Source organism: Berghia stephanieae, chromosome 10, assembly GCF_034508935.2.
Source record: "Berghia stephanieae isolate SIO BIC M18660-M18661 chromosome 10, UCSD_Bste_1.3, whole genome shotgun sequence".
In the NCBI taxonomy this organism is placed as follows: domain Eukaryota; kingdom Metazoa; phylum Mollusca; class Gastropoda; order Nudibranchia; family Aeolidiidae; genus Berghia; species Berghia stephanieae.
Window position 1 is genome coordinate 20,986,926 of NC_088369.1, and position 15,495 is coordinate 21,002,420.

At 37.9% G+C, this 15,495-nt stretch overlaps 1 protein-coding gene across 1 annotated transcript in view; it reads right to left on the reverse strand.

Annotated features, from left to right (window-relative positions):
- LOC144980795 (uncharacterized) overlaps positions 1-13,299 on the reverse strand; it is a 40,868-nt gene extending 27,569 nt beyond the window's left edge. The window contains exons 1-5 of the mRNA XM_078928603.1: positions 13,216-13,299; positions 9,950-10,265; positions 6,181-6,255; positions 2,680-2,951; positions 169-2,034 (exon numbers count right to left, since the gene is read on the reverse strand). Of these exons, the coding sequence (XP_078784729.1) occupies positions 169-2,034; positions 2,680-2,951; positions 6,181-6,255; positions 9,950-10,112 (2,376 nt within the window). The 5' untranslated portion in view covers positions 10,113-10,265; positions 13,216-13,299. The remainder of the gene's footprint in view (positions 1-168; positions 2,035-2,679; positions 2,952-6,180; positions 6,256-9,949; positions 10,266-13,215) is intronic.
- Positions 13,300-15,495: the final 2,196 nt, after the last annotated feature.

Sequence of the window (15,495 nt, forward strand, 5' to 3'; positions counted from 1 at the left end):
TATAATTATTCCCTAAATATAAAAATATATATTTCTCCTGCGCCTTCCATCTGGAGAGCTGATGGCACATAAAATAAATAGATAGATAAGCAAATAACACACTGATTGTAAGTAGAGGAAGATTAATAAAACTGAATTTCTTCTATAACTGAAGTAAGTGACACTCACCTCATCTCCATTGTCTGTGTTGGAGACAGTCTGATTGTCAGTCAAATCTATTCTTATGTTACTCTTTGGAGGAGTGGTGTTAAATTTGGTATAGGCCTGCATCTGTACGTTTTTCTCTGCTTCATCCAACTTACTAAAATCGATAGCAACGTCATTTGCCATTTTAAAAGGTGGAGATGAGGACGACATCATCGTTATCATTCCCTTGGAATCGTGAGATGAGCATTGTAATTTGGATGATAACGACAAAGCTTCCTGGCAAGAAAGGGTATTGTCTTCTTCATAGCTATTGTTGAGAACGATGGCATTGTTCTGCGAGCTTGATAATGGCTTGTTGCCAGATTTGATATTGTCAACAAGGGGTGAAACGTGTGCAACAACAGCCTGAGTATGAAGATTGGTGTCCTTAATGGAGAGATGCTGTCCTAGGAGAATTTTGTCAACTTTGCTATTGTTGTCTTCTTCATCAGCAACTTCCTGCAGCAGATTAATCTCTCGAGAATTCAGTCTGTGTCTATTATCAACTTTGGCAAATTTTTCCGAATCGCAAGAAATTTCCTGCATATCACTGTCGTCGGAGATGAGAACATTTGTGTTGAGGGTTTTGGACTCTTTTTTATAAAATTCCTCCAAACTATGCAAACGTTGTAGCCGTCCCTTCACAGTAGCTTCAGCAATGTCAGATGTCAGTGGTGTAGCCTCCATTGGATCGTCCTCACAATCAGGCTGGCTCACAGCCATACGAGGCGACCTCTCCAAAAGGCCTGATGTTGATTCTTGAATCATTTCTTCATCCACATTATCAGGCAGAGTTAACAGATTGCTGGACACATTTGAATCGCTTGATTTCTTAATTCTGGAGACCAATTCCTCTCCCCCGCCAATGGCAACGCCACTGACCACAGACGACCCAATTCTATTTTTCCGACTCTCAGATTTGTAGTCCGATGAAGACGTGACAGCAAAGTCTTTTAAACCACTGGCAATTCCATTGTTATTGCTGTTACAATTAGAATTGCTCCTCGACAAAGACGTGGATGAAGAAGACGACAAATCTACATTCCATGACTCAATCTTGAGCCTTTTGAATGTGCCACTTTGATCGGAATCTGTGCTATGTACAGACAAACTCGACTGGTTGCTGTCCTCTGAAGAAAACGTAAGACCAGAAGCTGAGACTGCTGTGTCTGCAGAAACCCGTTTTAGCGAAGGCTTGACAACATAACCAATGTCGGATGAACTGACATCGTCTAAGTTAGACCGACTCGTAAATCGCTTAAGAGGTGAGCTGCCACCAACGCTACTTCCAGAGCTTGTGATCAATTCAGAGTCGTCATCATTGTCATCACCTTGTTTAAAAATAGAAGACACCTCACCGGAATCAGCATTCAGACTTGGACTTGTTGCAGCACAGCTCTGATGCTGTTCCCCAGAAGCTAAAATATCTACATCGTTACTATCAACACTACAGCAACTGTCCGATAACAACTTCCTTCCGTCATTTATTCTCAAATTTGAGCTGTCAACCAGACTCCTACCCAATCCGACCTCTAAACATTTTTTATGACACACAGCGGTTTTCCTGTTATTACAATTATCCGCCAAAAGACAATGAAAGTGGTCGCGTTTCTTGCTCAATTCAGTCTCTGAGCATGACACAGTAGCGGGAGATGGGGCCGAGAGCTTGGAATTCGTGGCAGCTCCGACAGGGACACCGGAAACTGTAGGCGAGGTAGCTGCATCTACACAAACCAATGATGGAGATGATGATGACGATAACTGGAGGTAGTTATTGGACAAAATAGCTTCATTCAGTTGTTCATGGAGGGTGTCCAGAAGGAAAGCTAGAAATTCCTGGCAATCATGCTTTGGACAAAGAAGGAAAAAAAAGAAAATAAAAAACACATATAAAAAGTGGATTATATATTATATGACCACAACACTCAAGGTGACCAAAAAAATAATTAATCCTTCAATACCACATTACCCATAAAGCTGGGGTTTTACCCCAGGTATGCGGTCATAGAGACAAAGGGTCGCATTTCAGTAATTGGGTCAATTTAGTTATGAACTCTGTCATGTTCTTTGACCGAATGCCCATTTTTCTATCTGGGTTTTGTGACTCTCAGTCAATATATACAAGTTTTATTACAAACATATAGGGGCAAACGCTTTTTAGGCTCTCCTGTAAAATTTCTTTTTCTTTTTTTTTCGAGATGTAAGCATTTGTCTTAAGATGACAGAGCTATTGTTGTATTAAATTCAACATTAGCAACTGCTTGCTTCCATTCTGATCAGATACTAGGGGGCAGAGGGGTTATAAAAAAAAAAATTATTTTAATCTCAACAGCACCCAGCATTAAAACCAGCAGTCCCCCTTTGCTTGTTTTACAGAGTGACAAATAAGGGCACAAGCATTGCATGCAAGATCAAAATCTAAATAAGTGTGTTAACTATGTCTTGTAGAGTGTCATTAACACGTATTTTATTTACGCTTATGCCTATCCTCACCTGACGGTAATCCTCAAACTGGGAGTGGTAGAGGCCTAGAAACTCTTTGAACTTTTTTGGATGGACCACGGAGAACTGGCCGCTCCACATCTTACACAGCAGTAAGTAGAAATGGCCTGTCAATGTCTTGTGCGTACTCTCGTCCAATGTGAAGTTTTCAGAAAAGTACTTGATAAGTAGTGAGCAGCTCATTAGACTCTGAATTCCTGAGTTCATGAAGCAAGTGTTGCCCAGATTGTGTAGGCCACACGAACCGTGGACTGCTCTTGAATCTGTCGGTAAATGGGGAATGGTATGTATTATTTAAAATTGAAACGATGATACAACATAGAAGCCGAAGTAAAAATGGTGAAGGAAGAGGACGAGCAGGAACAGGAGGATGAGGAGAAGGAGAATGAGGAGAAGGAGAAGGAGAAGAAGAAGAAGAAGAAGAAGAAGAAGAAGAAGAAGAAGAAGAAGAAGAAGAAGAAGAAGAAGAAGAAGAAGAAGAAGAAGAAGAAGAAGAAGAAGAAGAAGAAGAACAACAACAACAACAAGAAACAAATTTGCCACCAAACACATAAATTCTGTATTCTGACCCAGCCGGCAAAACTAGCACATGTGTTAAGTAATTGAATAGGAAAGAGTGAAAGGAAAACATTTTCCTACTTACCTCCCTTTGACAATCATTACAAATATTTTTATTCACCTTTTACCCCCCCCCCCCCCCCCTTAAAAAAAAAACAACTTATCATTACCATCAATTTTGTAAATTGGAATTTTAACGAAATGGCAGAATGGCGGAAAGAAAGTGTGAAAATAGGAATGATGAATGATTCAGCCAAAAGTGGAAGGGTTGGCAGGTAGTGCGGGGCGGTCCTTGGCAAGCTTAAGGACCACGGTCCTACGGTCCTTGGGAAATGAAGACCGCAAGGACCGGTCTCTAGACCGGTCCGTTCATTCTTGAACCGTTAAAGACCGCTACACGATGAAAACCGTGGCCTACAGGAGTAAAACACACGGAGTAGTCACACTCATTTCAAATTGTAACCTAATTAGAGAAGAGGGGTGATGCCTTCTTTATTTGCTCACCGTACTTCATTGTTACTTCGATAATTTAATAAAATTTGAAATTTATCCCCATTAACGGAGATAATGGCATCGCCCAAGGCGTTGATCGAGTTGTTCGTGGCGTTGATACACACACGCAACCCCCACCCCCCCCCCCCCCCCCACACACACACACATTAGAGGGCAGCGAGCATTGAAGAGTAAGAGAGAGACGTGAAGTTATAATAAGAGGGGGTGGATGAGGTGATAAGAGGGATCGATGGTGACTTTTCGCCAGATCTAACAAACTCAGCTACCCATTCATTGCTGAGTAGACAGGGATTCAGAAAAAAATCGACTGCACCCGGGATCGATCTCTGGCCCTTTGCGTATAAAGAGAGTGCTCTATCAACTGAGCTATCGGGGTCCCCAAATATTCTATTGGACCTTTTAAAAATACAGACGTTATAACTGGTTTTTTTTGGACGGAAGAAACTAATGAAACTCATATTACTTGATTAGTTAAAACACCAAACGAAATTTTAATATTATTGTATTATTTTAAATGACAACAATGCGATAGAAAGGAGTGGCGACAAGAGATGGACAAAAGAAAACAAAAAATCAGACTTGCAACTTGCTAGGTTCGACACACACACACACACACACACACACACATCTTTAGTAGTCACATACATTTCAAACAATAACCCATTAGAGAAGAGGGGTCATGCCTTCATCATAGATCATTGTCATTGCGATCATTATGGTGTAGTAAATTTTGAAATTTACCCCGTATAATGGAATCGTCCAAGGCGTGCGCCTCCTGTTCCCCCCATCTCACACACGAAAGGGCGGTTTGCGGAGTGGAGGGAGGTGGTCGTCTGCCTCTATGGTCGTCTGTGTCGTTTAGTGTATGGCAAAGGGGGGTGGGTGCGATTAATTAAGTGGGATGGGTGGTGATTGGTGGAAGATAGGCAAAGGACCGAGGCAACGAATCGCTGGGGAAGTAGTATGGCGCGAGACCGTTGAAAGGTGATAAGAAGTGAGGACCGCCGGCGGTCTTCCTCTTTGGGACTGGACCACGGTTCACAGCTAAAAGACCGTGGGACCGGTCTTCGGTCCGGTCCTCAGCGCGGCACTATTGGCAGGTATGGATAAGCTGGTCAAGTATTGCTGGAAATTTTTTTTTTAGTGGCAAAGCAACATTCTCATTCCTTGTGGATATACAGTATTGAATGAATGCAGTTGCTACCTGATTCAGTCCCCTGATCAGTGACTGAATAACACAAACACGAGTCCATTCATATAAGACCGGCACCGCAGTGTTGTGATAAATTTGATTTCAAGTGCCAGCAAAGTGCTTATCTGGAATGTTGTTTGTTTGTATGCTTTTAAGATTTTTACGGAAGAAAATGGGATAGTTCTAGAATTACAATTAAAGCCCCAAAGAAAAGGAAGACAAAGGGGAAATGGTTTAAACAGGGAACAGATTTAGATTCCAAGAGCACACTATCAGTGTACTTAGTTTGAGATCACCTAAAAGTCTCATCCAGACACAAGCACAGGTCCCCACAAAGAGGAACACACTGTTTGTTTGTTTTTGTTTTTAAGGGTTTTACGGCGCTTGCAACACATTAAGGTCATATCAGCGCCAGTAAAAAGGAAGAAAATGGGATATTAAAAAGTTCTAGAATTACAATTAAAGCACAAAAGAAAAGGTAAGACAAAGGGGAACTGGTTCAAATAGGGAACAGATGTAGATTCCAAGAGCACACCGTCAAAGTACTTAGTTTGAGATCACCTAAAAGTCTCATCCAGACACAAGCACAGGTCCCAACTAAGAGGAATACACTCAAATGTTTACCAATCATATAATATAATATGTAAACTAAACATAATACAATGCATAACAGAGAGATGATTTACAAGGAAAAAAATATCATCTCCCAAAACTATAACTATACATTCGACTGTTTCCCTCCCAGCCAAGGAACTCCGGCAAGGATCAGGACAAAACTAAGTAATCTCATTCCAAGACAATGACAGGAAACAATTGGAAAACGGGTTTGGGGGGATAGAAGACACAGAATGTACCTCCCTGCCCACTATGGGAGGTCAGGATCCCCACCCAGAGGAACACACTCAAATGTTTACAAATCATATATAATATGTAAACAATACATAATAAAGTGCATAACAGAGAGATGATTTACAGGACCAAAAAAAAAATCCTCTCCCAAACTGTACATTCGACTGCTTCCCTCCCAGCTAGGGTATCCAGCCAGGGCCAGGACAAAACCAAAGTAATCTAATTCCAAGACAAAGACAGAAAGCATGTGGGAGAACAAATATAGGGGGATAGATAGAAGACACCGTAAGTACCCCCCTGCCCACTATGGGAGGTCAGGAATCCCACCCAGTCCGCAGTGTTGTGATAAATTTGATTTCGATTACCAGCAAAGCGCTTACCTGGAATGTCTTTAGCATACGATGACAGGGGGGCATCCTCATAGAAGTCAGGACATATCACTGGCCCATATTGCACTATATATTGGAGATAAAACAAGAATGAAATTAATAACTGCAAAACTACACAGCAATATCGCAATATTCTTATAGCGTAAATCCATTAAACATGCTCAAAGTGCTATACAAGGGATCCCTGGCCAACAGCAACACATAAGTAACATGGAGGACAGGACATGAGGCCTATTAGGCGATATTACAATTTTATGGGGAAGAGACAATGCTGCTTAACAGCCAGGTACTCATTTTACACCTGAGTACGGTGAGAGAATGTGAGTAAAGAGCCTTTTCCAAGGACTCAACTATGCATAGAGTGAGGCTCGAACCCAGTACCTTCCGATCTGAAAACAAATGTCGTAACACAAGACCACATAGCCGCACATATTTACAAGCTTATCCGACTTCCACTCATTCCATCAATAAAAGAAAACAATACACAGATTGCACCAACATATCATTTGTCATCAGTAAACATAATGGTCTAAGCACTTGGTTTTTTTTTCCCCCCATCTCCTCAACATTAAAAAGCATGGGTTTTACTTTTACAAAGTACAGGAGAAGATACGTAGTCTGTTACTGTTAGGGGCGAGTACAATTTTGTAAGTACAATGCTGGTTATAAAACCCGAGGCATACATGAGTATTTAAAATGTCCATCTCTGATACTGATAGGACACCGAAAATGTGTACAAAATTGCTTTTTTCAGTGCTGATGGTGACAATAAAGTGATCAAGGAGAAAAATTTTGAACAATTGCCATTAAGGCCCATTTTCACTACACTACTCCAACTTTTAAAGCAATCAATAATCTAGCTAAATATTCGAGAGTGGGAAACTGCACCTATGCATTCCATCACTCATCAAGTCTCTCACTGCTAAACACATTTGATTGGAGAAAATTTAAATTTCAAAAAGGAGGAAATCAGCGTATCCGAGGAAAACCATCAGTGCTGTTTCTTAAACTTAACCCTCTTCTTACAAACCATAGAAAAATCGTCACAATTGTTACAATACGGGAGCCAAAATTTTTCTCATGCCGATTTCTTTTGTACACCATGAAAATTAAAGAATTTTTTTCTTGGTCACCGTTATAAAACTTTAACCCTGAACTGCACGGATCATGTTGCTGGAAAAAAAATTATTTATATATAAAGCAAGAACTTACTGCTTTTGAGTGTTTGAGTAAAAAAAATATCTATTTTTGCTTTGGCTGGGTGAAAAGTTTTGAAGGAAATCGTGAAAATAGCCAGTAAGGAGAGAAAGTTAAAAGAACACTATTGAGATACCTAATTGCCCGCTAAAACTCACTGACATGTTTGTTTTTTTTTACTTTCCTTCTTTGCATTCTGAAAAGTAGAATTCGCAAACTGTATTATTTTTTTTTTTTTTTTTTTTTTTGGTGTCAATCTCATCTGTCTAGGTATTTCAGACTTGTCATGGCTTTTCATTTCCTTTAAGTAGTGTTGTGAATTCACTATACCATTCTAACCATCTACGTCCCCAATAGAAACTTCTTGTCAAGCAATGACCAATCAATCCTTGTCAAAACTTCAAACCTTGCGTAAAATAGGTGAACAATCTTTTCGATTTTCGGCCCCTCATTTTTGGAACTCTCTCCCATCACACATGAGATGCTAGGATTCGTTGACAAACTTTCAAATCTCGCCTAAAGTTTTATCTTTTTACGTCATAAATTGCAATACTATTATTATCATATTTTGTTGTTGTTAAATTGAATTTGTATCACTTTTCCATCAACACTTGTCTTACTGTAATATGTTTTGTTTTATATATCACTGTAAAGCGTTTAGAGCCTGTGACAACGTTTAGAGCCTGTGACAACGGGGTAAAGTGCTCTAAAAATGTCATTTATTACTATTATTATTATCATTATTTATTATCATTACCACACACAGCCGTTTAAATAGGGCCCAAACTTTCACTTTAGTTACTTCTTCCCTCACTGGCTACCGTCAAGTAATGTAAACAATCCACTGTCAGCCTCAGTGATAACAGCTGTCAAGATGGCGTGCATTGGCAATAAATTATGTCTGCAGGTAAATCTATCGCTTTGAATTTCTCTCAGGCAGAGAGTAGTAGAAATCTCATCAAAATACTCAATTTTCTCAGCCGGTTGTGGACGCAGCATCTTTTTCATAATTTTCAAACATATATGGATACAAAGGCCAATTTTTCCTCTACAAGACGCAATTATTTTTATTTACATCATTAAATGATAAGTTTGTGTTTTGCTCTTTTGAATAATCAGAGTTTTTTATGAAATAAATATTAAAATTATAAGTTTAAGAAATATTTAAAAATTCAAAATATCAAACCAACACTTTTTACCATCAAGTGTGAGGGATCAGAGAAAAGTAGATAAAATTATCTTTCATATGATATATACTTTATTATGTAGATTCAGGGATTTAAGAATAGAGGGTGTGGAAAGGAATCTCAATAATTATTTTTGTTACCAACAAAGAGGAGAATATTTCATTATATTTTAGAAACCCAATAATAAAACTAGATAGTGATGATAAGAAACATTTATTTAGTTTGATTTCATTGAATTTAAGCGGAAATTTTAGATATTTCTTAAATTTACTTATTTAAGTTCTGTTCAGGTTATGGAGAGACACACTGAAGACGGTCATCACACCAGTACAAATGAAATATGTCGAATTTGTTGTGAAAGAGTACAGAGCCGTGCTGGGAGGATTAAAAGACTCTAAACGTTATCAACAATTGACTATAAATATAAACGTGAAATTCTGACATATTTAAATATTTCAATTTGCGAGAAATGTACCTCACTGATACATAATTTAAAGAAATGCGATGCAGGTATTGATACCTTTGGTTCTGTGAGAAAACTCTGAACAAGAAACAATAATGAGGTGAATATGATCCTTATCTTTCACCAGTGATGTGTTATATGCAGTCTATATGGCACACAAATTAAAAGAGGTGCAAGTCAAGTACATGAAAAAAGTAATGAGCATGGATTGGATATCTCAAAAATAAGGTTATGAAAATTATAAGATTTTATTAGTGGTTTTGATTGTCTTTAAATGAATGTCCTTATATAACAATTTTTAATGGAATTCTTATAATTCGTTGATTCTGGGATAAATATTTGTGAATCACATTTGACTATGTTTCTGGTTTATTAAAAAATGTCTATTAAGACAATGCTGTGATTGGATTTCAATTTTACCTTACTCAAAATCCTTACTTTTACGTACAGGTGAACTGATATCTCAAAAACGCCTCAATCTACTGGTATAAAAATTATATGTCTACATTCTACAGATATTCAACATCATTTCCATTACTTTTGTTTTAAAATCTTAAGTGTTGAACATGTTAAATATTCTCTTAAAAATTTTAATTTCACTTAAATTTATGTATCAATTTCATGGGTTATCCCTCTTGCTTTTTAACACCATCATAATTATGATTATATAATCAATGAAAACTCTGTTAATAAACTGTTTGGTAGGATAAAAATATTTTTGCTACACTTAATAACGGCAATACTACATTAGTTTGAAATTCAGAAAAAATCGATCAAAACGACGAAAAAATTGTCTCCCTCTCTCAGTGTAAAGCCATGACTCATCATCACGAAACTTGCTAGATTTACCTGGCGAACTAAACTGAAAGCGATAAACACCTGTGCACAGCAGTACAAACAAACAATTACTTGCCTATTTCATAAGGTTGATCTCCTGATTCCACCACAACCGTGTCAGAAGAGACCGGCTCTTGTTGATGTTGATTCTGTGTCTCTTCTTCATTGCTGTTGTGATTGTCGTTAAACTCCTGGCCAAAGGAGGAAGTGCCTGCGGTTGTACTGGACGTCACCTCCATGGCCAAGTTGACAAATTTCTGGATGCAAATGGTGACGAATTTTCAATCCGGTCCCCCCGTTTGTCGGTGAGCCAGCCACCTAACACGGGTAGGACTCTCAGACACTGTGTACAATAGGACTACTGTTTTTGCTTTGTTTTTTTTTTTTTTGGACTGGTAAAAACAAGAGAAGAAAAATGTTACTGTTTAGCTCAAAGAAATTGATAGGAATGGAGGAATGGGTTCTACAATGATTGGGTGGTTAGGTCTTTTACATCTGGAAGGAGATATGGTTGTCATAGACTAAAGTCCCACTCCTGTAACATTAAATGCATCATTTTAACTATTCATAAGATACTAGTAGTAGTAGTCCTTCAGAGTCAATAGGCACATGGAGCCGCAGTTTATCCCGGTTTCTATAGCTTGAAACAGACAATAGAATAGCAATTGTTTGCTATCCTTTGAATCGGATGTTTGTCCATTGAAAGTACTTTCAAGATCTAATAGAACTTGCTACCCAATTACTGCTGGTGGACAGGGGGGTCAAAAGAAAAATCTCAACTGCACTCCGAATCAGTTTCGGTCCCATTGTGTATGAAGCAAGTCGCAATCTGACCATTAAAAATCAAGTCTCTATGTTACTTTTTTACTCAATGTAAATAAATTTTTACATGTTTTGTTTCTTATGATAAATAGACAGCTACAGAGACAAACAAGTTTACAGTAATGGATTCTGGCACCTTCTTACAGTGCTAGTAATAAGTAAGATGATCTCAGTGAAAATATTACACATGTATCTTTACACATGTTCATTTCAATGAAGAAACAAAAGAAATGATCAGTATTCAAATCTAAAAAAAAGACATCCGCTACCTTAGATTGATATAAAACACCATTTGGCTGCCTTGACCAAGTTATCAATTTTTCTCAGTTGTTTGTTGTAATCCAACCATAGCTTCTACTTTTACTGGACCAATCGGCACTTAAGTATAAGTTAAGGCTGTCATTATTCCCAGACACCTGACTGGGAATAACCAATTTTCGTTGTTCCCAGACACATGTAACAAGTTGGCAGAAAGATTTTATGCAAAATGCCAAACTAGAAGTGAAAAATACCAAATATTCTGAAAAAAATGCCAGTGGTTATTTGTGTCCCTAAACAGTTAATATCAAGTGATATTTAATTTAACACAAGATGAAAGTAAATAGTGATCAAATGTCAAATCCAGCTTTTTTTTTTTTTTTTAAAGAAAATGGATCAATGAAATTTCTTTTGTCACTTTGAACCGAAAACGTCAAACTGGCAATTCGCCTTTTCATTTTCAACCAGGAACAAAGGTGTTAATCACCAATCTGTTCATAGTCCACCAACCATTAAAATTTTCACTACCTATCTACCTGTTAACTTTATTGATCATCTATTGTTTCTATAATTTGTTAATTCTGGCCACAATTTTGGGATATTGATGATGGCCGGGAATTTTTTTATATCGCTGACAAATTCCGAGGCCAAAGAGAAAATTTTTTTTAAAACCCACCAAAAATACAACCTCTCTATCTGTTTTTTTTTTGAGCGAGTCTATTCTTTTCTCCTTTCTTGTTTGGCCTTTTCCGTTTCTGAGCATGAATTTCTAAAACTGTTTTTATTTATTTTTTAAAAATTAAAAAATATTGTGTTTTTTTTCTCCTCTATCTGACCATTTGGTCGCTCTCTGAATATTTCTGTTTGTTTGCTTTTTAATTATTTATTCTTTTTAGATACTTTTGAGATCGGAGCGAGGACGAATATGACAATTTGCTAGAGAAAGGAACCAAAAGAGAGAGAGAGAGAGAGAGAGAGAGAGAGAGAGAATATTTGTTTTTTTTTAAAAGAGGTGGGGGGGGGGGATGGATGGGACATTTATTCCTTGCGATGCTCTGTAAAAAGAAGACGGAATAAAAAAAAAAAAGAAAAAAAGTGGCGGAACCAGGACTCGAACCCACAACGTCGATTCTGACAAGCCTTCCAGGGCAGATGACTTAACCATTGGACCATGACACCCACTTGAACGTCGAAGCATATTGTGAATATGTAGTAGTAACGACTGATTTATTGTTTGGTTAATTTTATGTTTTTACAGATATTTGATTAACATTACTTATTTCTATGTGCAGTTCGAAACATTCCAATTCCATATTCTGGAATGTGGATAATTGTTTAAAAGAGCGGAGATTCAAAAATGTGTCTGGGAATAACAAAAATTGGTTATTCCCAAACACCTGTCTGGGAATAACCAATTTTCATTATTGGCAGACCCTGTCTGGGAATAATCACAGCGATAAGTTAAGTAAGCTGATGACGTCGGTCCACTGGGTTTGAATCCAGGAGCTAGTAATTAGTAACTCAAATCACATGTTGTGCCTCTTCTGCCTCTCTGCCAACTTCTACTTTTTCTCTGTGAGCCTTGGCTTTTTGTGTGTGTGTGTGTGTGTGTGAGTCGTGTGTGTGTGTGAGTCGTGAGTGTGTGTGAGTCGTGAGTGTGTAGTGTGTGGGAGGGGGTCTCGGTCTGGGGCAGATCTGACAACAGCCCATAAAACTGGAGTCACAGTCACACTACACCAACACGTAAATGAAACGTCAATAAAATATAATAAAACAACACCTGACTTGACTGAACAACAAAGCCAGCTATATTGTCAAAATTAATATTACTATCTATATGACTCTATGACAGACGACGATCGACGACTCTTTCTGAGTCTACTGCTACTGCTAGAGTTAGAGAACTGGGCCTAGGCGTGTATTATTATCAAATTGTGAAAGGTTAGACAGGGTTGAGGTCCGTCTAGATAACACAAAATTGGCAATATAACATCAGTACAACGGTAAACGCCATTTAACAATAAGGGAGCTATATAATAATACAGTAACAGTAGCCAATGACAGTGACAGTAGTGAGGCGACACTGTCACTGACAAAAGTGAACAGCAGTCAGTCAAGTCTCAGTCGTAATCCTTATTATTTCAATTTGTAATCATAGTCCGGAACACTGCCTCCTGATCTGAGGTTGATAAGCAAGTATCCAAAAGCACTACACGACAGGTGATAAAGTTTTGAAAAACAAAACCAAAAACAAACACTGACTTGTCGCATAAGCCGCTTCGACTTCAGGTAAATGTTGTAGATCTCTCTTTTGTTTAGAATTGGGGAAGTAGAAGGATGCTTCTCTGTTTGCAAACAGTCATGCGCATTCCCTTGGTGTGGTCGATGCAAAATGGGTTTGGTTCCGGTTCAAATTAACCAACGAGAAAAACAAAAGGAATAGAAACGACATACTCATATTTGCAGGTCTGATAACCCAATTTATTATGGACTCATTGTTATAATGGAAATCTCAAAAAATGACTCAAAATATGGTCCATTACTACAATGTTAACGCGGCCCATAATTGCGGTCGGATGCCAGACCTATTTATTATGTACACGTCTATTATATTACTAGATGTGCTAATTTTCCTTCATTTACGTTTGGTAACTCTTGACTCAGAGTATGTCTATGTAATCCTGCCTATAGATTAGTTTGTCAGAATAAGCATTCTACGTCACGTAAATCGCGTTTCTTAACAAATTTCTGGCTATTTATATATATATATATATATATATATATATATATATATATATATATATATATATATATATATATATATATATATATATATATATCCTATATATATCCTTAACTATTATCGTCACTTTACTCCAAGTAGTCATTTATCATGAGCAGAAACCGCTATCCTTCAAAAGGTGAATAACTTCCTCTCGTGGTATTCTAGAAAAATTAGAAAATGATATGCGTAAAAAGCATTAGAAAAAATGAGGATTAAAATATATATAATGTTTTGTTGTTTTTTCTTTGTGTGTGTTTTTGTTTTGTTTGTTTTTTTTAATACGAATATCCTTGATTTGATATCAGTTACAATGCTATCTGCCAGGCGGAGTTGTCGTACCAATAAGGTCGCAGGTTCAAACCCCACCACCGCCGCGAAAATTTTTTATTCTCTATTGTCTTCTGGCACTTTTCTATTCACTTCATATCTTGTTGTTACCAACATAAGTGCCTGCTCCACTCACTTTTCTGAATTAAAAATTCACCCCATACACCGGAGCATACTCAATGTCTCAATCGTTTCTATGTTATATGTTTGTGTTGAGAATATTGGCTATTAGGCTTAACTGCTGGTCAAAATTATTCGCGATGGTGGTGTACGAACGAATCGGCGGTCTCAAGAAGTGGGTGAGAGAGGGATCTAGTAATGACTTTGAGTTTGAAACGAATATTTTTGTGTTCGTGGATAGCTCACACGGTAGAGCCACGCTCTCACCTGCCAGGCGGAGTTGTCGTACCAATAAGGTCGCAGGTTCAAACCCCACCACCGCCGCGAAAATTTTTTATTCTCTATTGTCTTCTGGCACTTTTCTATTCACTTCATATCTTGTTGTTACCAACATAAGTGCCTGCTCCACTCACTTTTCTGAATTAAAAATTCACCCCATACACCGGAGCATACTCAATGTCTCAATCGTTTCTATGTTATATGTTTGTGTTGAGAATATTGGCTATTAGGCTTAACTGCTGGTCAAAATTATTCGCGATGGTGGTGTACGAACGAATCGGCGGTCTCAAGAAGTGGGTGAGAGAGGGATCTAGTAATGACTTTGAGTTTGAAACGAATATTTTTGTGTTCGTGGATAGCTCACACGGTAGAGCCACGCTCTCACCTGCCAGGCGGAGTTGTCGTACCAATAAGGTCGCAGGTTCAAACCCCACCACCGCCGCGAAAATTTTTTATTCTCTATTGTCTTCTGGCACTTTTCTATTCACTTCATATCTTAATGCTATCTATAGGTTTACCTTAGAAAATGAAGACTTAATTTTAACTTGTATTCAAAGCAATTTAATTTGCTTGCAATGAAAAAAAAATCCTCACAGCGTGTTGTACAGCATCAGATAGTAAAACAATAAAATAATATAAAAATCAGCTTTTACATTGCGCAATATCTACTAAACGTGATCATAGCGCTTTACAAGGGGTCCCTGGCCAATAGCAACATTTAACATTTAGGACGGGACATGACGCATGTTAGGCGATATTACATTTTTTTTTTTCGGACAGAGACAACACTGTTAACGGCCAGGTACTCATTTTACACATGAGTACGATGATAGAATGTGAGTAAAGAGCCTTCTCCAAGGCTCGAACCCAGGACCGAAAGCGAGTGTCACACCGCACAAGACCACATAGTAGTAGTAGTAGTAGTAGTAGTAGTAGTAGTAGTAGTAGTAGTAGTAGTAGTGGTAGTGGTAGTAGTAGTAGTAGTAGTAGTAGTAGTGGTAGTAGTAGTAGTAGTAGTAGTAGTAGTAGTA